This window comes from Manacus candei, unplaced genomic scaffold (genome assembly GCF_025592945.1).
Source record: "Manacus candei isolate 608988 ecotype Guabito, Panama unplaced genomic scaffold, ASM2559294v1 h1tg000091l, whole genome shotgun sequence".
Lineage (NCBI taxonomy): Eukaryota > Metazoa > Chordata > Aves > Passeriformes > Pipridae > Manacus > Manacus candei.
In genome coordinates this window covers 537,334-561,471 of record NW_026138139.1, presented here as the reverse complement: position 1 = coordinate 561,471, position 24,138 = coordinate 537,334, and the positions used below count along the sequence as shown (strand labels likewise).

Genomic DNA, 24,138 nt, shown 5'->3' with positions numbered 1-24,138 from the left:
ATGTTATCTTCCTATTTCCAGAAGATTTTAATTCCAAAAGGTGCAAATACTTGGGGTTTAAGACTAGTCTTGCTAACAAGAGAGTACTTTTTTCAACATTAAAATTTAAGCCCTTTTTAAAAGAATGGTTAACGAAGTTGACAGAAATGTCCAAACTGTTCTGCAAATACCTTCTGAATACAGCAGAAACTGAAATCTAGCTTGGTTTATTGTCAGTTTAATTATACTTTCTCTTCAGTACAGTTTAGCTGTGCACTCAGCACATGCATGGACTGTAAGCTCTTTGGTGGAGAGCCTTTCTTTTAATTTTGTACAGCTCCTGGTTTAATTGAGCCCTCAATTCGTTGGATCATTACTGCCATACACACTTGTAAAACATATAACTGTCAGCAAATAAAGCAATAGCTCCTCAGAAGGAATAAGACATTTTTATCAGTTCTTTATTCACCCCATATCTGAATGCTTATTAATTACAGTACCTTTATGTGCTGGGAATATTGAATATTGAATTATGTTACAAGTCTTCCTGTGAGCAGCAAGCCAGGCTTCCTTTGGATTCACTCATCTTTTCTCTACAGCCCTGTTGTCCAGTTCCAGCTCCTCTCTGCTAAGCTCCCTTTGAGGTCCATCTTCAATCTTAAGAGAGTTTTTTTTACATGGGAATGAAATGCTTACATTTATGTCCATCTGGCTGAATGTGGACAGGCTGCACGAGGCACAGACTGAAGGGCCAACCCCGTGTCGTCAGACCTGTCAGCTCACTGAAGAACAACCTCTTTTTTTTGCTTTGTGTGTTTCCAGTTCCAGCTATGATCACCTCCTACCCAAACACCACTTTGGCAACACAAGGACAGAAGAAGGAGATGAGCTGCACAGCCCATGGAGAGAAACCCATCATCGTCCGCTGGGAGAAGGAAGATCGAATCATCAACCCTGAGATGTCCCGTTACCTTGTCTCCACCAAGGAAGTTGGGGATGAAGTGATCTCTACTCTGCAGGTAAGAAAAAAGAAAAGTGACCCACAGCTCATCCAGATGTGTCAGAGTGTGCCTTGGTTTGGTTTGGATACCTCTTCCCAACATCAGATGTGCCTGTGGTGCAGCCCTGGAGTGATGGAAGCAAGAGGGGGTAGAGGAAACCTCTGCATCCCACCTCTCCCAAAAAAATTAGCCTCCATCTTCCCAAACTCCAGAGGCAGCAGGAGAATGATCCAGGCTCAACCTGAGTGGCTCATGCCTTAGCCAGCACAGCTCAGGTTTGAGAACACTGCTGATAAGCACCCAGAGAATATCTGACCCCCAGTTCTGCTGTGTATCAGCTTTACCCTCTCCCAAATCATTAAGCTGTTTTGAGATAAAAATCCTGTCTTTTCTTCCTCCCTTCCCCTCTGTGGGGCTTGCGAGACCACTTTAAAAGGTCAGGTTAGTCGTTGGATTCAAAGTGGTGTTTTACAAGTGCCTTTGTGAAATCTAAAAGGTTTTTTTTTTAAAAAGCCATTTAGATTTTCACTCAAAAATCTTGATTATCCATTCTCGGTCACATTTAAAAAATGTATTTGTCAGGCTCAAGGAACTATTTCTCTGACTTTCTGGTGATTGTCTAAATTCTAGTGTAACTCTTACAAAAGATCTCTTTATCAACCAAAAAATGTTTTGGATGATATCCAGTAAAAATCTGGATTTGCTCTCTGTGAGGGGGCTTTGTCATTGCTTTCTATGAGGAAAAATAAACTCTATGTGTGACTTTGTTCATATTAGTATTTTTTGTGTTACAAATAATATTTAATTATAGGATAGACCCCTAGGCCTCTTTGCCCTCATTCTTCTTATTGACTTTAATAAGACAATCCCTGGGTGCACAGCAACATTTCTATTTGCAAGGCTGGAGACCTGTTTGGAGAATTCTGCTGCTTAATTCAGTAGAAGCTGTTCTGGACACATGAAAGGCTATTTATTTCTAAGGACTCTGTGGTGGGGGCTGAGGGGGAAGAAGGCCCTAAATGTGTCAAACTGGGCTCTGGAAATTTTTGGTTCCCCATCTTAAAGCTCAGCCACACGTGCACCTTAACACGGCTTGACAAGTTACCACATCTCAGATGATAACTCTCCAATTTCCTTACAGAGAGTGGGAAATTAATCCATTTATTTTGACCAGTGGTGACTGAGAGCTGTGCTCATATTCCCTTGGTTTTGCTGAGGGATAAAGAGCACGTGGAGTTACCATGGCTCAGCCAATATGTGGCAACTTGTCAAGCAGCCACAAACATTATCATATATCTGGTTCCTTAATTCCCTGTATGAAATGGTGGAATACTCTTCATGTTGTCAGGAATAAATTCACTCATGTTTCTGAAATGGGTGTTGCTTAGGTGAATGCACAGAAAATGCTGTGAGAAAAATTAATGTCTGTTTTCAGGGCACAGTTTGAACTGTGTGCAGTAAATAGAGTGTGGAGCAGCACGCTGAACAACGAGAAGAAAATGGCATTTTGAACATCTGCTCCTTCAAAAAAAAAAATCCTTTCCCTATTGTATGTCGAATGAAGCAGTGGTCCTGTAGAAAAATGTCATTACGATCATTTACATAAATATTATATAAAAATTTCCAAACCACAAATTGAAGAAAGACCACACAAAATTTTATTGTGAGGCACTCTGCTGAACGTACGGGGTTCACCAGTGTTGGAACCTCCGTTTCCTCCACACAGACTTCAGCCACTGGAGTTATTTTCAGAAATTACTGTGAAAAAAAAAAATTGGAGGCAGCAGGAGGCACCATTTTGCAGGGAAAATTTCAGCCAACAGTTAAATACTTGGCAAACTCGCGAGAGTAACTGGAAAACAGGAATCCTATGGAGAAGCTACGGGAAGAGGTGGTGCTCCAAGTCCTGCCTACACGTGTAGAGCTGATAAGCTGCTTCCTCAGCCCAGGTGCTGCTGGGTTTGATAAGGCTCAGTATTTTGGATGCTTTACTGTGCACCTGTGTGTGTGTAACGTGCAGCATCTATTCAGTCCTGTCAAGCAAAACAGTTTGTGCCGTTTTTTTTTTCCCTGCCACGCAGGGAAAAGCTGTTGGTTTTATTTTTCTCTGCTCTGCTGTTCAATCAATCCCTTCTTTTCAAACCACCCAATAGATTTTGCCAACCGTGCGTGAAGATTCTGGCTTCTTTTCCTGCCACGCCATCAATTCCTACGGGGAGGATCGTGGGATAATTCAGCTCACTGTGCAAGGTAGGAAGAGGACAACATAAGGGAAAAAACACAGCTTTTGTAGGACAGTAAGTGTGTGCCATCCTCAGAAATCTGCTGGGGGAGGGAGGCTCTGATTCCTAATTAAATGTATTCCTCGTTGTCACAGAAAGGAGGAGCCACATGAAGATGTTCAGTCTTTCATTTCCAAGCATCACAGATAAAATCAGAATAAAGGATGAGCTCAAGTCTGTACAAATTAATAAGAATTTTTCTTAAATACGCTCACTGACAATCTGCTAAATATTTAAAACTGTCATCTTCAGTAGGATGTGAGAGTTTTTTGTGGGGGTTTTTTGAGGAGAGGAGGGAGAGGGTTGCATTTGTTCTTAAAGAACAAATGTGCTGCAAACCCAAGGCTGAAATAAAACAAGAGCGTTCTCGCTTCATCTCTAGAGAAATGTTAAACCCACTGTGGAACTCCAAGCAAAATATTTCAGGTTTAATCAGTCCAAATAAATGGTGAGCAGTTTGCAGGATGTGAGCTCAAGGAACTGATGTTGCCTGGGGCTGGGGTTTCCCCTCCTGCAGGGTTTCACTCCTGGAGAGGCCGAGGTGACGACATTTGGGATGCAGAGCACGGGCAGGACTGTTCCTGTGCCTGTTCCTGTGGCTGTGTGCCTTTGAGCATCCACGCTGCTCATTCCTCGGACTTGCAAATTTCTTTCTCCCTCCTCTTGATTCCAAGTAGCAGCAGGTTCCAGCAAATGCCTGAGGCAGCCCTGTTGAAAAATCCAGGTGGAGTTTGGGGGCAGGTTCCCAGTTATGCCACTGCTCGTTTCAACTGCCGCCACCATTGGAATGAATCTAAATATTTTTTATTTAAAACCTTAACTCTAGAGACAGCAAGAGTGATTTTATATTGTTATCAAATCATTCAAATATCAAATATCAAATCATTCTCTTATCCAATTAAGACTTTGAAACACGCTCAAAGAGGTAGAAATTTTACTCCCCCTCTAATACTCAAAAAGAGTCTTAGAGAATTATTTTCTGGCTTTTAGGCATCAGGTTTGAGCGCCACCATATTTAGCATTTTGGAGTTCAGTGTTCATATTTCTACCCTCACGTTTGGTGTAAAATCTGTAGAAGCAAAACATGGTGTTTGAGGCAAAACATCATTTCCAGCATGAAAGTCCAAGCTGGGAGTGTTCCTAAGGAAATGCAGCTCTGCGTTGCATGTGAGAAGGTTAAAGAGAAGTCCCTATTCGAAATGACATCACTGACTCCTACTTGAAAAGTGACTTTTCCTCCCTCTCCTGGGTGCTTTCAGCAGGTGATTAACTGGATCAGGGCGCTAATGAGTGACCTGAGAATTACCAGGAGCTGTGCCAGTGCCACGCTCGCTGTCGTGACTTTTTTAAGGGCTTTGTTCTCACCGCAATTCGTGTGTGTTTGCTCAGAACCCCCCGACCCTCCCGAGATAGAAATCCGAGAGGTGAGAGCCCGCAGCATCGCCCTCAGGTGGACCATGGGATTCGACGGGAACAGCCCCATCACCGGCTACGACATCGAGTGCAAGAACAAGTCTGGTAAGAAACAACCTCCCTCCGAAGTAATTCCCGCTGCTAAGTCATTCATCACCGGGGTTGCGTCGTAACAGATAATTCATAAATTGGAACTGCCTGATGGAAATTTTTATCACGGTTTATTTAATCTTCCCCGGGAAGATTTATCTTCATTTGTTGTCCATTTTTTTTTTTTTTTTTTTTTTTTTTTAGGTAACAACATTAAGTTCAGCAATTGCTGCTTTTCCCTTTTACCAGGGAAACCTGCATGTGAAGGGAGACAAATTTTGATGCAAAACAAGCCCGTCTAGGTGACAGCTGATATGATGGTTTTTTTTGCTGGCTGATTGTTGGCCCCTGGTCTTGGATTTTATCTCTTTATTTCTTTTAATTTTACATTTTTCTCTGCAGGAAAAAAATACCTGCCTTTACAAATTGTCTTCTCCTGTAGGGTTGATTTTTAGGAGTTATTTTCTATTGTTATGTGAGTCTATGGCATCTTCCCTGGAAGATTAGCAGTGAAAAAGGGTAGTTATGAGAATTTTTAGACAAAGAAAGTTGTGTGGTAGTTTGCTGAACACTGAAGTCAGAAAACTATTCCTGTACGTATTAAACCCCCAAAATATTCATTGACTCTTGAAATCTGAAAACACTCCAAGTGTGTTTGAACTGGGTTCATGATTGAAGATCACACCTCTAATTAAGCACATTGTTAAACACCATCCCTGAGTCATCATTTGAGAAGGGAGTAGAAAGGAAATTGCAGTGGAAAAATATTGTCATATTTCATGTAGGATTAAAAAGACACTGAGAAATTACACTGTACTGTTTCATGTTGGAGTTTGTTGCACTGAATGTAAGGGAACATAATCCATTAATAGGAATACTCTTTGTGTGCTTATCAGTGAGATATTCTGTTTATCAAAGCAGCTCTAGTACATTTATAGACTTCTGCCTTTAGTTCTGAGAAATAAAAATGAATTCGTCCATAACATTCTAAAATTCACATTTGTTTCTTTTTTATTATTCTACTATCCATCCTTAATATTCTTCATTTATCTACTCTGGCTTTTTTTTTTGTGTGTGTGTGTGCTTTATATGGCAAAAATGTTGTGATGTTTTCATTACTAGATAAAATATTTTCCAGAGTGTTAAATCACCAGTCACCATTTTTGCACTGGCTTTGTAAAGGGAATTGATAACATTCAGGTGAGAAAGGCACCTGAAAGATTAGAAGTGACAATTCTCCACTGAGGCTGTGGTCAGGAATTGCAGCTTTGGACTTGTAGACTAGGCAAGGATGCCTTCAAGGGACATTTATACCTAGAAGTTACTGGGCTTTGTTTTCTTTTTGATTATTTTCCTTTCTTTCCAGCCACCCACCTGCTCCAGAAAAGTATTTGAAAACCATTCCTGCCTGATAGGCTCCTTTCTCACCCTAAAAAAATCACTCATGTAACTCAGCATAATCCCATTTTGGAAAACTGAGCTGCTTTCCTTTGGTTGAAGAGGTGGTGGGAAGGGACTCCAGAGCTCTAAAACACCTTTCTTACATTTATTTCCATGTTTTCAAGTGATAATGCAGAATGCAGGCAAAGATTAAGTGGTAATCACCAGGAACTTGCACTGCAAAATGATGTCTCTCTAATGTGGGGTGATAAATCAGTAGCAAGACAGCAAATGAAGCATCATCAGGTTGGAAATATCAAGACATAACATGTTGATAAAGATGAAAAAAAATAAAGAAAGGAAAAGAAGTGGGTGGCAGAATTGGTGTCGAAGAAAATATTTCCTTATCTATATATGAAGGCAAATCCTGGAGGTCGTGTCCTAAAAAGAGCAGATTATCATCTTCTCACTGCAAACAACTGAAATGTCATGTTTTAGAATCTGAGGCTGAGTGTTTGGAGAAACAGGATCAGGTTTTTGGATTCTTGCACATGATTTTTGTCATTAGTTAAATCATCAAGAAGATGAAACACCTAAAGAACTTGCAAAGGGTAGTTGGGAGGAGGGGGGACTTAGAACAAAGAGGAGGAACTAAGGAAACATCTCACAGTGTCCAGGTATTAAAGGGATGGAAGAAAACTTAGGTTATGCATTCACATTCCATGTGTTAAACTCGAGGAACATCCTGCCAACACCAAAGTAATCTGGAAGCTGTGCTTAGTGGGAATTTTCCACCTATGCTGCCCTAACCTGAGGACACAGAAATGAGTTTACATCAGGATGCATCATCTAGGCTTCTCAAAAAGGAAAAAAAGGAAGAATTTTCAGTTTCAGAGAATGTGCAGGTGACCACAAAACATGCATGGGCTTCACTAAATGGTGCTGCCCTCCTGTATCCCATCAGAGAATTTAGGTTGGAAAAGACATTTAGGATCGTTAAGTCCTATTGACTCAGAACTGCTGATATCTTCCCCATCAGATCGAAAGAAAGGCACATCATTTACCCTCTAAAAGAAGCAGGGAGTTGCCTGTCACACGGGTAAGTGGCACCTGTAGGGTCCAGTTGCAGTGTAGGAGCACTGTGGATATCAGGAGTTCAGGATGTTTTGGGACTTAGAGAAGACACCTGTCTGTACAGAAACCTGGCCCTTCATGGACACCAGCCCCGTGTAACCACCAGACCTTTCCATGGGAGGCGCAGGAAGAGGTCTGAGCACAGGAACGGGTGTGTGAGTCCTCTGTGCCTCTGTCTCCTCATCCTTTTTTTTTTTATGTCAGTTGGGAAATCTCAGCCGCAAACCGAGCATCAGCTCCGCTTAATTGCGCTTTTTTTTTTATGCTCAGGGTGACCTGGGCATCCCCTTGGCAGAGCTGGGGGTTCCTCCCAAAACCGACCCCGGGGGTTCCCCCAAAACCCGCCCGAGGCCCGCGGGGCTGCAGTACCGGCAGTGGCCACCGGGTGGCAACCCCGGCCCAAAATTCCCATTCCCAAAATTCCCCAAATCCATCCCCAAATTCCCCAAAGCTCCGTCCTCCCTTTTAGGGATGGGCCGAAAGCTGGTGGTTTTCATTTTTTATAGATCGTTCTGTAAGGACTTCTGGAAGTTTTTGTATTACACTAAGAAAAGCCTGGGCGTAACGTTTTATGAATGGAATAAAACATAAATTAAAAACTTCACTCCTTCTTTCCTTTCTTCTTTTCTTTTTTTTTTTTGTTCTTTTTTTTGTTGTTGTTGGTTGGTTGGGGGTTTTTTGTTTGTTTGTTTGTTTGTTTGTTTGTTTCTAGGTTTTTTGGTTTTGTTTGTTTGTTTTCTTGGTTTGGTTTTTTTGTTTGGTTTGGGGTTTTTTTGTTTGTGTTTGTTTTGTTTGTTTGGTTTTTTGGTTTTTTTCTTGTTTGTTTGGGGTTTTTGTGGGTTTTTTGTTTGTTTTGGCTTTTTTTTTGTTTTGTTTTAGTTTTTCCTTTTTTTTTTTCTTCTTTGTTTTTCGTTTTTTGGTTTGGTTTGGTTTTTGGGGTTTTTTTGTGGTTTTTTTTTTTGTTTCTTTTTGTGTGTTTTTTTGTTTGTTTTGTTTTGGAGGGGCTTTTTTTGTTTTGTTTTATTTTGGTTTTTTCTTGTTTTTTTTCTTGTTTGTTTTGATTTTCGTTTTTTTTCTCATTTGTTTGTTTTTGTTTGGTTTTTTTTGTGAATGTTTTTAGGTTTTTGTTTGTTTGTTTGTTTTATTTTTGTTTGGGGTTTTTTTTGTAGCATTGCTACTTGTTTTCTGTGCTTTGTTAGTCTTTCTGCACACTTAGATTTTAAAGTACTCTGCAACATGAATGAAAACCAGTATAGCCAATAGTCAATCTTAACACCTCACTTACTTACCACGTGGACAGGAACAAAATATTTTTAGGATTTGCCAGAAGAAAACAAAATTAACTTTTTCCGCACTTTTTTTCTTCCTAATACTTACATTTTTAAATTTCCTCTTTTTTCTCATTAACATAATTTTTTTAAAACTGACCTTTTTTTTTATTTCCTTTTTTTCTTATTAACTCTTAAATTTTTTAAAATTGGAGAGAATTCTTTTTCTCTCTGGACTGGCTCGTTTCAAAAGGATTGCTGTTGTTTATTTTACCCTTCAAAAAGGGGTTATATGTATGAAAATAAGCTCCTGAAGTCCGGGAATTAGCCATAAATAAACACTGGAAACCTGTGTTTAGAAGTACAGGAGGCTGAGTTTTCATCTCTCTTTCTCTATAGTGTGTCATTATTAAATCTACTAAGAATCACCAGAAATTTTCAAATCAGTTTCTTTGATTTCAGTAGCTAATATGTACTAGAGGTCTATCAGAGGTCAGTATTTTAAACAACCAAGAGAAAGCCACAGCAATCTGATAATATACAAACCACATGAAAAGAAATTCTCATCATCCTCAAGGGAAATTTAACACAATCTCCGTACCAAGGAGTTCTTTTCTTTTTTTTTTTTTTTTTTTGAAAGTCCTTTCCTTTTGGAGTTTTAAAGACAGGAGTTTGCTTCTGTGCTTGTATAAAATTTAACTCAGTGGAGTGGAACTGCTGGTTAAAATTCTGTGAAGTTTTAAGAAATTCTGTAAAGTTGGAGCAAACTGAGAGCAAGTTGTAGAAGCGCTGCCTGCAGATAATTCCTTTAGAGCTTCTGAAAGTGTCCCACAGAGAAATCTGTGACAAACTCAAGGTAAAATATATTCAAATTATTTTAGCTATCACTTAAATGTCTGATTCCTGAATGTTTCCTGTTTAAATGAAGCCACGTGGGTGAGCAAACAGGCCCTGTAACCACCCAGCGTGCAGGTGACGTGTCATTGTGACAACTTGTACCTCTTTTAGCGAAAGAATTTACATGGTTTGTGCAAATATTTTGTATCTGGGATGAGCTTTCTATTTTTAAACTAGTCTTTCTCACCTGCTGAGCTTCCTGCAGTCCTGCCTACAGTGACCCAGGGTGTAAAACACTCCCAGGAGCCTGCAGTGACATCCCCACAGGATGCTGCAGAGGTTAAAGGGGGAACATCGCCTGCAGTAAGGAAGAAATGAAGGATGGCAACACACAAAAGACATCAAGATGCTTTAAACTGATACATTGTCTGGGGTTTTTTTCAGCTATTCAATGCTGGGATGAAAACAGGGGTTGCTGTGTTTAGCCAGTTTCCATCCTTTTTCCTGTTACATGTCTGGATAATTTATTAAAAAGGTAACAGGCAGGTGAATAGTAAGCACAAATAATAACAATGTGCTCCTCCTTTTGCAGGTGTACAGAGACAGTTCAGAGGGTTCTACATTCTCTTGCACCCTAAAATGAGTCAGGGAAATGGCACCAGTCCTGGAGGGTGATGAACCCCGTGTCTAAGTACTCCAAGCTGGTGCTCACTCTTTGCTCCTGGTGTTTGGGATCAAACCTTTTGACTGACCCCTGCTAGTTTAAGGACCCTCCATTAAAATCATGGAATCATTAAGGTTGGAAAAGACCTCCAAGATCATCGAGTGCACCCTGTGCCCATCCCCACCTTGTCCCCCAGCCCAGAGCACTGAGTGCCACGGCCAGGCCTTCCTGGGACACCTCCAGGGATGGGGACTCTAAACCTCCCTGGGCAGCCCCTGCCAAGACCTGACCACCCTTTCAAGGAAGAAATTCCTCCTCATGTCCAACTTGACACTCCCCTGGCACAGCTTGAGGCCATTTTCTCTCCTCCTGTCCCTTGTTCTCTGGGAGCAGAACCCGACCCACCCCTGGATCCCCCCTCCTGTCAGGGAGTTGTAGAGAGCAAAAAAGGTCACCAGCCACTGCTGTTTATTAACCCCCCCTCTTTGGAGCACAATCAACTTTCTCCCTGAGTGAGGATCACTTTGAAAGGGTCTTTTTCACAGTTATTCCAGTGTAGCAAAGGTAAAAAGTATGTACACACTCACAAGTATGTGCACACTCACAAAACCAGGGAATCCCCTCTCACCACCTCCTCAAAGAGTAGCTATTTCCTTGGATTTTCTGATGACCCCAGAGCTGAGTCACAGCACCCCACTTGGAGCAGTCAGGAGTGTTGTCTAGGAAGGTGATCCCTGGATTTGCCTGTAGCACCAGGAGGCATTTTCTGCCCTAATCAGCAACCCTGCTTTGTGAGATGCTTTAACTGCGTGCTCGTGTCAGCCACATTAGCATCATCTATTTGTCTGTGTTTTTCTAATATTTCTTACCGATTTCTCACGACTTTCTTGCTAAACAGACTCCTGGGATTCCGTTCAGAGAACCAAAGACGTTTCCCCTCAGCTAAACCAGGCCACCATCATCGACCTGCACCCTTCCTCCACCTACAACATCCGCATGTACGCCAAGAACCGCATCGGCAAGAGCGAGGCCAGCAACGAGCTCACCATCACCACGGATGAAGCAGGTGTGCCCTGGCTTCGTGGCATCCAAAATGTGCTGGGAATTCTCTCTCTTTGATGTGAGGAATCGTTACAATGCATGCTGCAGCTGCACCAGAGGCAACACTGAGTCGTTCCATCGCGACTTTTGCAACTTCGTGGTGCAGGGCTGTGATTAAAGCAGTTCAGTGGCATCTAGTGGTCAAAGGAGACATTGTGCTCCAGATTTTCAGCCTGTGGTTCTGGAAACAACACACCTGTGTCTACAGTGTGGCAGCTCAAGCAGCAACATCCTATTTTTAGTGGTGGTTCCCGCCCCTGTGGGTGTTGTGGCTTTCCTTGGATGCTCAGATGTTAATAGAGGGAATTAATTTAAGTTACCCTCATTTCAGAACGTTGGTCCACGTGAATCAAATCTTCCTGAATATTCCATCACTCAACCCACCCACCATTTAGTCTTCTGATCTCTGTACTTGAGTCATTTGGCTGTCATCAGTTACTGTCATCCCCCTGTTCTTTGCTGCCATGTATCATTTAGGTTGGAAAAGACCTCCAAGACCATCAAATCCAACTGTTTATTTTACCTTTAACCTTTTACTCTTCTACATCATTATGGGGTTCTGTCCCAGGAGGACTATGGGGGCATTTTTACTCTGTTTCAGCAGTTAGAAAAGAAAATGTTGCATGGCCATAAATAGCAGGCACACACTGCAATTATATACAGTGTACAAAGGTGCTGAGAGTAACCCAAGTAGCTTCAACATCCTTAGAAATTGGATGGAATTACTCTGAAAAGTCTTGGTCACCAGGGAAATTGCTCATTCATATTTGAAAGCATCACTTTTGTCTTGCCAATTTTATTTTTCCTGTTAACTTATGCTAAGATAACAGGAAATAAATCCCCAAAGATGCTTCCTTCTTTGGGGATTTAGAGAGGACAACTGTAGTGCAAGTAGCTGGGGTGGTGAAAACTCTCCTGCTTGTTGAAGATTCGTGTTGGTCTTGGGTTTGAACACTTGGTGACCAATTTTCAGTTCAGCTCACATGAATACAGCTGTGTAACTCCCACTCCTTTTCTCTGTGGGTGAATTTACTGCAGTGAAACTCTACCTTTTGTCAGGAGAATGTGGTTTTGGTTCTGAGGGGCTTTCTGAGTAAGAACAGGACACAAGGGCTCAGTGTAAAGCTGGAGACATGAGCTTAATTTCTTTTTTCACCCTAGTGGAAGGAAACCCTCCAGTGAGCAGCTTTACTCACGGTGAAGAGTTTGTTTGCAGAATATTTATCATTCGATCAGGGTTTTTCCTCTTCCTGTGTTCAAGGAAAATAGGGAAATCACTGGAGAAAACAGACTATCCTTCTCCCAACCAGCATCATCTGTAGCCCCAAAGTGCCCATCCTCCCTTGTGCATATACATCAAAGTGCAGGGGTGGGTCTTGGATCTACTCTCTCATGCTCATTCACCCATGCTTATAATATTTTTTACTTGCCAAGTTTTTCCTCACTGATAATTAAGTTGTCAGGATCAGCAGCTGGCCTTGAAATAAAAAAAAAAAGCTTCCCCTTGAACAGGGTGGAACCTTAACATCACATTTTGCTCAGTTCTTTGTAACCAAGTTTCAGAATAAATGATCCTTTTGTTGCTGTCTTTTAAGGAGCCTCTGTTGGGAGGAAAAGAGCAGCAGTGTGGAACTGTATTCAAAAGTCACTGATCTACCTAGGGAAGAGTTGGGAGAGAGGAGGTCAGGCTTAGGCAGGGTATGTGATGTTTGTCTCCTGGGATTTTATTTCAGGTGATGTGCAACGTGTGAGAACATCATTTTTTGATCACTGTTGACTTCTGTTCTCTGCCTTTACAGCAGGAAACTGAGAACAGCCTGGGAGCAGAGAATGAGAGACAAAGTAATGAGAAGGGAACAAAATAGAGGTCCAAGAAAGACAGTATAAAAACTAAACAATTCCAACCATGCTGTTGGTAAAGGGCCCAGATTGAGTGTCACATATTGCAATGACCTGATTAGAAAGAAAACTATAAATGGTCTCTGTGGAAAAAAGATATTTAAGAATGGCATGATATCAAAGCTTGCAGACCACGTCTTTTCTTCCATACAGCCCAAATTAGCTCACGTGTTGGAAAACAGATGCAAATACACACTTGCACTAACACTTGTCAGAGAAAAAGAAGCACTATGGACATTGCCTAATATAAAAATCAATAGAGGAAACTGGGATATCTGGGTTTTCTTTATGTCCTTGCCACAAACTCTGTGTGACATTAAGTATGTAAAACAAATGACTTCCTATTAAATATTTCACCGTGGAATGCTGGGAGCAGTTAACTGTTCAGGTCTGTTAAAATTTTTGGGGTCTTTCAAGGCAAAATCAAGATTTTAGGGGGCACATTTTAAACCCCATTTTCAGGATCAAATGCTTTGCTCAAATTCCACTGCATTATAATGTACCCTGGAGAAATGGCATTCACTTTTGTCAACAGGGGGACAGAATCAAGGTCAGGCTTCAAAAAATTCATAGAGGTCTCATTTTTACCAGTGGACTTTTTGCTCTTCTCCTTCCTTTATATTAATGCAAGAGGAATGGAAATAAAGTTCTTTCAAGCTTTGGAAATTTCCCATATGAAGGACAGTCAGGAATGACAGAGAATAGGGCATATTTAATAAATTAAACATATTATAGGCTGTATTCTTTGCCTCTCTGCTTTCATCAGTTAAAGCCAAATGTTCTGGTTCCTTTCAGCACAGCTGTCATTTACTGCTGCTCCACCTCTAACAGCCCCATCTCACCCTTTTTATTGCTTTACTTCCTTTGTCATGCTATTAAAAGTTAATTTAATACCTTTTACTGAGGCCATATTCTGCATCAAGGGAACCCTCTGCAGCAACTCGAGCTGACTCCATCCCTTTCCTCAGATCTCCCTTTTCCAATGATTTACCTTGCTGAGCAAGCAATTTACTTCACATCTCCCTGTTCATTCCCAGTTGATTCCTGATCTCCTTTGTAGCTGCCCAGATGACAAGTAGGTTCCCCCCAGACTGAGGGCCTCCTTTTTTTACTCACCTCTAAAGTGTCGTGCACACTTGTGGCAAAGTGCTGAGAGCAAACAAAACTTCTCCTGACTCAGGGCTTTTTTTCCCCATTTCTCAGTTATTTTCTGTCCGACTTCCTGGCTGGAATACTTACCCTGAGGAGGGGGTAGAGTGTGCAGGGGTTTGTGTATAAAATACTTGATATTAGACTGAGTGTGCTCATTCTCTAGGATCCCAATGGAAAGTTTGCACCATGGTGAAGGCTGGATTAGGAGCTCCTGTCTCACCTGCTTTACATGGGTTCTGCTGCTTTTTTATCACCCACAGGCTTCTGACTGCTGAAAATAAGTCTCCACCATTTACAGTGCAGAAACAGCACCGTGAGAGTATCTCTAAAAAAGAAAAGCCACTATTACTCACTCTTATTTTATTTAGCAGCTTGCTGTGTTTCAGCATGTGTTGTGTTTCCCTGTTGGCCAGGGTGACACCTGAATGTGGAAGATGCCAGGCCTTGCTTTTGTTGGATGAAGTTTCCGTGTGGCATTGGCTCAGTCCAAATCTCTGTGACACTGAGTGTTAAGATGGTGACATGACATGTGAAGTGCTGGATTCTGGGGGCTGCAGGGGCCAGTTTTGATGCATCTCTCTTCTGTCTTCTCAGCTCCTGATGGTCCCCCTCAGGATGTCCAGCTGGAGCCTATATCGTCACAAAGCATCCGAGTCACCTGGAAGGTAAATGCTCACACATCCAGGAATGTGGGATCTGACAGGATTTGGGTGCATTCAAAGAGGTCCCATCGAGGGGAGTATTATAACAACTGTGCCTCAGTTATTTTATTTGGGAGAGTCGTTGCAGATGCCTTTGCCAACAAAAGCAGCGTGGGCTGATTGAGGGAGGGGATTCTGCCCCTCTACCCCCTCAGGTGAGACCCCCCTGCAGAGCTGCTCCAGCCCTGGGGAACAGCCCAGCAAGGACATGGAGCTGCTGGAGAGAGTCCAGAGGAGGCACCAAGAGGATCCCAGGGCTGGAGCAGCTCTGATGGGAGGAAAGGCTGGGAGAGCTGGGATTGTTCAGCCCGGAGAAGAGAAGACTTTGGGGTGACCTGATTGTGGCCTTGCAGGACCTGAAGGAGCTCCAAGAAAGATGGAGAGAAACTATTTGCAAGGGCCTGGAGGGACAGGACAAGGGGGGATGGTTTTAAACTGATAAGACAGTAGGTTTAGATTAGTTACTGGGAAGAAATTCTTGGCTGTGAGGGTGGGGAGGCCCTGGCACAGGTTGCCCAGAGAAGCTGTGGCTGCCCCATCCCTGGAAGTGTCTAAGGACAAGTTGGACGGGGCTTGGAGCAACCTGGTCTAGTGGAAGGTGTCCCTTCCCATGGCAGGGGGTGGAACAGGATGATCTTTAATGTCCCTTCCAACCCAAACCCTTCTCTGAATCTCTGATTGGCCATTGAGTTCTGCATCATGCAAAGAAAGAACCTCAAGTTTTTTCTACCTCCAGAGCAGGAGCAGCAGCCACTTGACTGTATTGAAGACAAAAACATTTCCTGCTTTCTGCTCATTTCACAGATAAGTCCACGTGCTTGGAAAATGAGCACTCACAGAAGTTCACTGTGATTTTGGGCAAAATTTCCCCGAACCATTGGAACCAACAGGACTTTTTTTCCCATTGCATTGGACTTTGGGATAGATCCTTACTGCAAAGAGAGAGAGCAGTGTAGTGTCTCAATACAGTCCATGGGAATTAATGAACAAAAGAAAATTATTTAAAAATGTTGGTATTATTTAAAAATCTGGCATGTCATGTGACTCAGTTTTTCTATATTTTTCCCGGTGTTTTGTCAATGGCAGAATATTTTAAAGGGGTTGGTGTGATATCAGAGGTACTTGATATTTAAGACCATGTTTGGGTTTGGTGTAATACCAAAGGTACTTGATTTTAAAACCATGTTTTAAATGGGCTTGTGGTATATATACTGCTTATATATATCACTATGTATATATCTTATATATATACAGTGGATAGAATAAAGCTTTCTAATTACAGCAGTGTAACCTCAATATAAATGACAGTTTCCAAATTGTATTGATAATCTCACATATTTGCAATTCTGAAATATATATTATTAAGTGCTGGAGTGGGATGGTGGCATGATAGTTATTAATTTCTGTAGTGATGTTAATTACTGCAGCAAATGTGGATGATGCATCTTTTGTCCCATTATATGGACCATGCAGGAAGACAGAATAGTAGTAATGAGCTTCTTCTCTTTAACCATACAAATAACTATGGGTGTCTGGTTATTTATTGTATAATATTGTCTATATTGTAGTTTTAAGGGGTTTCTGAAAAGGCAGGAACTCTTCTGCACAGGTTACAAATGCAATGCTGATTCTTGGGGCTTGTCCCCATCTTAAATTTATGTGAGTGCTGCTTTTCATCAAATGGTTTCCAAAACAGAAAGGTATGTGTTCAATAGTCACAGGCTTACCTGGTGCTTGAAGTGAAGCACAACAATGTACTTCCAAAAATCATACATCAAGCACGGATTTAAATCCAACACACAGCAAAGGAAGTAGCTGTTGAAGCCAAGCAGCTGAAATAAATTCTTAATTATTTTTTTTAAATAATTTAAGAATTATGACTGATATCTGATCTAGGCAACTAAACCTCCAAGCTTCTATGCACGAACTAGTTTTTATGGATTTATGGGTAGGCACATTGAAAGGTTTGGCTTGCCTTTCATAAAGTTCATTTTGGGGGATATTTTGAAAAGCAGCAAGAGAAGACAGGCACCATCGGTTCACTGCTGGAGTTTATAGCTGTTATTTGTGATTCTGAGGGTTTGCCATTAAATTTTATAGATGCAGGTGTGAACAGGCAGCTACAGGACAAACCAAATTCCCACACCTACATTTCAATAACACTGTCTAAAATATAGTTCAGTTTGTACTTCCAGGACATTTCAAGTACAACTTATTGTCCTGATCTCTAGTTATTGACTGATATTGATGCATATCAAATGAGCAGCTGGAGATGTGCTCTCAAGATCACGTTTGGAATTTGATTTGTGAGTTCTTGGCAAGTAATGATCAGTATCTAATATAACAAGACAATCACAGAAACAAGCTGTGTATTGAATATTTACTCCATTACCCTGGCAAGTCTCGTGAGCTGAAGGGAGAGATGGATTTTCACAATTAGTATGAGCTACCTGTGACCTTGGCAATGCCTGCTTGTACCCCTGCAGCAAATATCCAGATCAGGAAAGGTGGGTCCATGCTCCCAGAACTGTGCACCACCACGTGAACCTGGTGCCAGTGATGGTGCAGATGCTGGAGCTTGCTGTGGATTGTGCTGCCAGACTGCAACACGTATCCTCCAGGCTCCTGTGAACCTCCAAGATATTATTCCTGTAGACCCAGCACCTGTTAAATCTGTTAAATCTCTTGGTTTATTGACCAGCAGTAGCAGTGTCCTTCATCCCAGGGCTGGGAATGTGCTCCTGGCTCTAGGCAGAGGCACCCAATGGCCCCATGAGGTGCTGTGTTTTCCAAGCAGTAGAAAATCTGGGGATTTGCCTGTTAAAGGTTGGACAGCCTTGGTTTGCAGCCCTTGCTTTACCTGCTCAGCTGATGGTTGCCAAGGTTCTCTGGGGTGTGGACATGGTTGAAATTGTTTTCTTGACCTCAAAGCTCCTTTGCAGCCAAAGGTGAAGTCACAGAGTTAGAGCTTGTGTACTCCTGCCTTTACTAGAAGAGTGATTTCCTGAATGACGATTTGTAAACTGGCTAAAAAGGGCCTTCAATTAAGAAGTCCCAAATGAGGAGTGAGCCATTTACTTCCCCTGATATATTGCAGTTTTCTTCTGGCCAGAGCAGTTTTAGTCCATTACTCAAAAAAACTACTTTAAGAGGGTCCCCAGACATAATGTAGTCTGGTCCCATGGTGAATCCTAACTTTTGGGTAGGTCCCTCTGGTGCTGTGCAGAAGGCACTCATTGCAGTGTGCAGTACAATGTAATTAAGAATAAAGAAATACCCCATGAGATCAACACTGTATTTATAGAATCAACCAGGTTGGAAAAGACCTCCGAGACCATCAAGTCCTGAAGGTAAAACAGGAAGAAAAACCCTCAGTGATAACCTGGTCACTTTTATTTTGGAGGCATGTGGAGCTTTAGCCATGAAAACCTAAAATGAAATTATACAAAAGGGGTTGTGGTGAGAACCAAGGTTGTATTTAAAGCTGGCAAACCTCATTGAAATACAGTGTCAATAACAGCAAAAATAACACATTGATTATCTTTCATCTTGCATTAAATTCCATTTCTACAGCTTGCTTCAGTTGTAAATCTTCATTTAAAGTGCCTCCACTTTTAGAAAATCCTAGTTAAGCAAAGTTGTTTAGGTCTGTGATCTATTTAATCCCATTTCTGTGTGTCCACATAGGATACTGGGTTTCACATTGAGTTTTTGAGTAATACTCAGCACTTTTCAGTAGTTTAAAATGTTGCAGAGATAATTTAAATTAAACAGGAATTCTCCTTTAGTGTGAAAATAATAATTTTTCTTGTTGTAGTTTATATTAGATAAATAAACCCATTAAATTTAGACATGGGAAATATTCCTTCTCCTCTTCATGAATATATACACACACACACAACTATAAAATGTTATACTTTAGAGAAGTCATTGATACCTTGTTTTATAAATACTGGATTTTGTGAGATAAACAGTAAGGTCATGGAAAGACACTTTTTCCTAATGTTCTATGACTGTTGACAAGGTTAACAATATTTTTCCTCAAGAACAAAAATGGACAAACATTGCTTCACTCAATTTTCTACCAAAAATGTGTCTATACCCAAGAAAGCATATTTATCAAATATAAGTTATGTGTGCAAAAAGTCAACTCCAAGTGAAGCATTCAGATCATATTAACAAGGAACATTTAAATTTTTGCCAAGTAGAACATTTTAATGCTTTGTCCTGAAGTGACTTGGAGTTTGTTTTATATCATATAATGTTTCAAAAGTGAAAAAAAAAAGAGATGCTATTGTTTTATTTAAAGAAAGAAAAATCCCTTGACCTAAAACAGTTGTAAAGATGTTTCTGAAAAATGCAGTGTGCCATTTTGTTCCAATTCAAAATGAGAAAGTATCATTGCAGAATTCCCAGTGAAGAGGCTACTCTGGCTTCAGTCCTTCTCTGAGACCATTTCAGTGTATAGTAAATATAAATACATGATTTTTATCATTATGTGGTGATGCGTTTTAGGCACATTGGTTTTGATTTCAGTTTGCAAAAGTACGTTTGTGGCAACAACTTTTGTTCAGAAGCCACCCCGTGGTAACTCGTGGGAATGTTCCACTTGCAGCCTTTAGACTGGGGCTCTTGAGGTGTGGAACTCTGATGGTGTTTGAGACAAGAAATCTCCATGTAGACTGTTGGGAATCCGCCAAATTGTGATGGAATCCAACACTGATGGATAGAAGTGGTGTCCTGGAATGATCAATGGTGCCTCCACACTGACAAACATTTAGCAAAGAGACCTGAAAGTCATTGACTGAAGGCACAGTCCCTGGAATAATACTTGATGGAGTTGTGTGCTTTTTCCCCCTGGATTATGAACTGTGCCTTAAAGTCTTACACTGATTATACCCCGTACACGTAGAAAATCAGACAGGAACATTATCACATACTGAAATTAGTCCAATAGTATTTAAATGGAATTTTAATAGGTATTGCTGTCAATAACTGGCTTTTCCCCTGAGCTGACAATCCCTGTTTTGCTCTAGATTCCGTTTTATATTGCAGAGTACACAAGTGATTTCCATGTACAGGGAATCTTGCACTTGGAGAAATGAGGCCTGTAATTATGGCCAACCACTTTGTACTGTCCATATTCCCGAATGCCAGATATTGCAGCTACCCAGGATGCAAATCCCTGCTTTCCAAATCATTATTGCCTTCAGCACTCATCATCTGATCATCTTTCTATACTGAATGAACAGCAGCACATTTCAAAGCACAGTGTAAAAGTTTCCTGATGTATCTTGCTGAATAAACTCTGACTGTCTTCCACAGATCAAAAAAATGCCTTACTAAAGATTTAGGGAATGGTGGGGGCTTCTGGCAAAAAACCCAACTAGTAGTAAGTGGTAGGCCTGTAATGCAAATATACCCTTATCAGCTCAACTTTGAATGATTCACCGATAAGAGAACAAAACATGCCAAATTCACACTCCATAAATCTCCTTATCAGATTTTTCTGTGCATGAAACATTTAAAGGTCTTTCTTTCGGCACAGGAATGCACAGATTCGAACAAACCACACCTGAAATTTATGTGTCATTGTAAAAAGTCACTACTTTGTGTGCAGGGAGTGTTTTTGAATTGTTGCCTAGAAATAGGCAGGAAAAAAGATGCTAAATTTGGGTATTTTTCAAAAATTTTAGGGGGAACAACTTGACTTTGGATGCGTGTACTGAATGTGTAACCTTCTATTTTTCTGTTTAGGCTCCAAAGAAACATTTTCAAAATGGAATTTGGGTGTTTTTCGGAAATTTTAAGGGAACAACTTGACTTTGGATGGGTGTACTGAATGTGCAACCTTTCATTTCCCTGTTTAGGCTCCAAAGAAACACTTGCAAAATGGAATTATCCGTGGATACCAGATCGGTTACCGGGAGTACAGTGCAGGGGGAAACTTCCAGTTCAACATCATCAGCATTGACACCACGGGGGACAGCGAGGTTTACACACTGAATAACCTGAAAAAATTCACCCAGTATGGCATGGTGGTCCAGGCTTGTAACAGGGCTGGGATAGGACCTTCTTCTCAGGAAATCATCACCACGACTCTTGAGGATGGTAGGTTTTGGCAAACAGCTGCCCTGGGGCGTATTGTTTTTATTTTATATGTTTTTACCTTGTTACATTAGTTGTTTGGTTATTGATTATTATTATTATGTATTAGTGATTATTATAATATATAATGGAGATAATAGAAGACCAGATTTTAGAGGTGTAAGATACAGTAAAGAGTTGGATTGGAAAAGAGTTGGATTGGAAAAGACCAGCTAATGAACTTGTATGATTTTCATTGAAAGAGATGCAGAATCATCCAGATAAACAAAAATAACTTTACTGATGCAATATATCCCACTGTGAATGGTAGTGACTAAGAGCACAACTTTCATTTTGAAGCCTCTTACTCTGGTGTTTACATATTTGCAAATTTTGTGGTTCTTCCTATTGATCTTATCATAGTTTTGGGATGCTTAGTCGTGAAATCCTGAAAGGTGAAGCAATACTGTTAATTTTGTTGGTTTGCTTTTGTTCTCAAATGAACCTGCTGTGTAACTAAAGTTCTTGCACTACACAATCCGTTTTCTTGTCAGCCTAAAAAGAGCTGTGTGGAGTTCTTTTCAAGGATATCCAAAACAGTAAGAGAAAAATCATATTTCAGACAAAATGTCTAATCCAAGGAACAATTTAGACATTTTTTTTCCCAACTACATAAAAAGTACTTCTCAAACAATGAGAGGGAGTCCTCTAGTGGAAAAAGAGAATGTTCCCATATTCAGAAAATAAAGGGTTCAATATTTCAGATGAGTATAACTGCAAATAATCCTAAAGACTAGTATAGGTCAGATTTTCAGCTCCTGTGAGTTGGCAGCAGTGCACTGAAGTCAGTGCCAGCTTGGAATCTGACTTTTTACACGGAAAAATGGAGTAGCACGTACCTAAAATCCTCAAGACCTACAGATTTTGACACATAACCTTCGTGGAAGGCTGGTGGGTTTTAGTCTAAATGCTTCTAGGCCTAGACAGATCACTGTAAGACCTCAAAAAGCAGTATGCTCACACAAGCATATATTTAATATTATAATAAACAGGATATTTTTCCTTCAGAATACAGCATGCTTACTGTTTCTGGCAATTTTTGTTGTTGTTGTTGTTTTCACTCAATTTTAGATCCCTCTTAGAATTAGAGATGACATAATCTTTAAAAGCAAAGCCAAATGCTAATACTGCTGTGTTGCTTTGACATGAAATGGCCAACAGAAAATGCCCTAGTTTTGGGTGACTGTTTCCAATCATCCTAAATGCCAGTAAAAACATTTTTTCCATTTTTTTTTTTTAAGGAAGTGCCCGCTTTCTCCCTCCACCAAATTTAAGTGGGTGTTGGAATTGTCCCGAAAGATGCAAATTTGGCTGCAAACTTTAAAAAAGTACATTTAAACTGCTTATGGAATATTTCAGCACTGGGACACATCTTTCAAAAGGAGAGACAAAAAGCCTGTTAAAAGACTAGTCAGCAAATGGGGAAACAGTACATCAAAAGTTATTCTAGGGAAAACAGCTGCACTTGCAGGAACATGTGGATCGTAGCAAAAATAGAGGTTTGGCATTGTTAACAGAGTATAACTGATAATCAAACAGTGTGTGGTGGGATAGCAGTGAAAATAAAGGGCAAATGTGGACTTGTATTCCTTGTGTTAAAGTGGTGAATCTCTTATTCCAGTGCCCAGTTGCCCTCCAGGGAACGTGCAAGCCACTGCCACATCACCAGAAACCATCTCTATTTCTTGGTCAACGCTGGCAAAGGAAACCCTGAATGGGATCCTGCAGGGATTCAGGGTCATCTACTGGGCCAATCTCTTGGATGGAGGTGAGAGAAATCAACCTGTTACCAAGTAACAACCTGGATGTGCCTTTTATATCTTCTACTCTCCGGTGTGAAGTAATTGTACTTCCTTTTCTCTTTGGTTTAGAGAAAACTTTGTCTGCCTGTGAGGAAGCTGGTTTTTGTAGAGCTTTAACAAAGGGTCAGGTTTTGCAAACCTGCCTGGAGGAAGAAGCTTTTCCTCAGGGAAAGCTTCCATTGAGGGTTTGCAACACTCCATAGGCCTACCTTGGTACCCTACATGACCTGAGCAGATTTTACCTCATTTATAGAGCCCAGCATGGATTTTTTCCATAAAGACTGATGACCTGAACTTGGAACATATTAACCCAAACCTGTATTTCACTGTAATTTGGTTGGTTATTTGTTTGCCTACCTGATATGCTATCACTTATTTTTTGATTGGGACGCATTGCATCTCCACAGCTGAGGGCAAAAGAAGGAAACTTTTCTGGAAAAGGGTTGTTATTGTCACTCCATCCTCTTCTGTTGTGCTCATGTTTTGTACTCTGAGCATAATTCCTGGGGAAATAGGCCCCAGAGCAGAGAGGGAGTGAGATGATCAAAGGAGAAATGAGATGCCTCTCTAATCTGCAATTTATCGCATGATGATAATTCTGTGTATGGTCCTCTCTTGTAAATCAAATGTTAGTAAGTTTGGAAACACATGCCTTTATTCCTATTTGCCCTGTGGATTTTTCCTCCCTTCTACCTCCCTTCTTTTGCTTTCATCCACCAGAATCATAGTTCACTCCAATATGCAAATCCTGGCCTCTGTCAGTGTGGCAAAGGAAACTCGGAGTGGGAATGTAACCCAGAGGCCCTGCTGGTAATGGTAGACTCAAAAAATATTTGGGAATAAGCCACCAATTCTTTTAAAAATAAAGATTTCAAATGTATGAGAAGCATACATAAGAATGTAGACATGTGGGGCATAAAATTCAATGTTTTCAGTGATGCCTGGAGCCTTTGGATCAGATCCCATGTGGATGTTATCAGTGCACCCCTAAGCTCCTGTGTGATGTCCTACAACATAATGAAAAAAGATGATGCTCATGCAATGCTTAAAACTGGATTTTCTTCATTTGTTCAGCTTTATTTTCTGTCCCAAATATGTTTAAAGCTTTTTTGCCATATGGGCTGTACTTCTTAGCTTGTCCCAAAAAAAAAAAAAAAAAAAAAAAAGAAAAGATTCATATGAAGAGCATCATCTTTCTGCAAGTAAATCTGATTTTCCTGTGTTTAAATCTCTTGTTAGCCTTTATTACTGCCATCAAGTGCTTTGCAGCAGCACTTCCTACATATTT

General features: G+C 40.8%; 1 protein-coding gene across 1 annotated transcript in view; it reads left to right on the top strand.

The window, feature by feature from the left end:
- The first annotated feature begins 799 nt into the window (after positions 1–799).
- LOC127460921 (cell adhesion molecule DSCAM) overlaps positions 800–24,138 on the top strand; it is a 104,854-nt gene continuing 81,515 nt past the window's right edge. Inside the window, exons 1-7 of the mRNA XM_051767993.1 lie at positions 800–998; positions 3,134–3,230; positions 4,652–4,780; positions 10,947–11,114; positions 14,795–14,865; positions 20,772–21,012; positions 22,670–22,816. Coding sequence (XP_051623953.1) covers positions 810–998; positions 3,134–3,230; positions 4,652–4,780; positions 10,947–11,114; positions 14,795–14,865; positions 20,772–21,012; positions 22,670–22,816 — 1,042 coding nt within the window. The 5' untranslated portion in view covers positions 800–809. The remainder of the gene's footprint in view (positions 999–3,133; positions 3,231–4,651; positions 4,781–10,946; positions 11,115–14,794; positions 14,866–20,771; positions 21,013–22,669; positions 22,817–24,138) is intronic.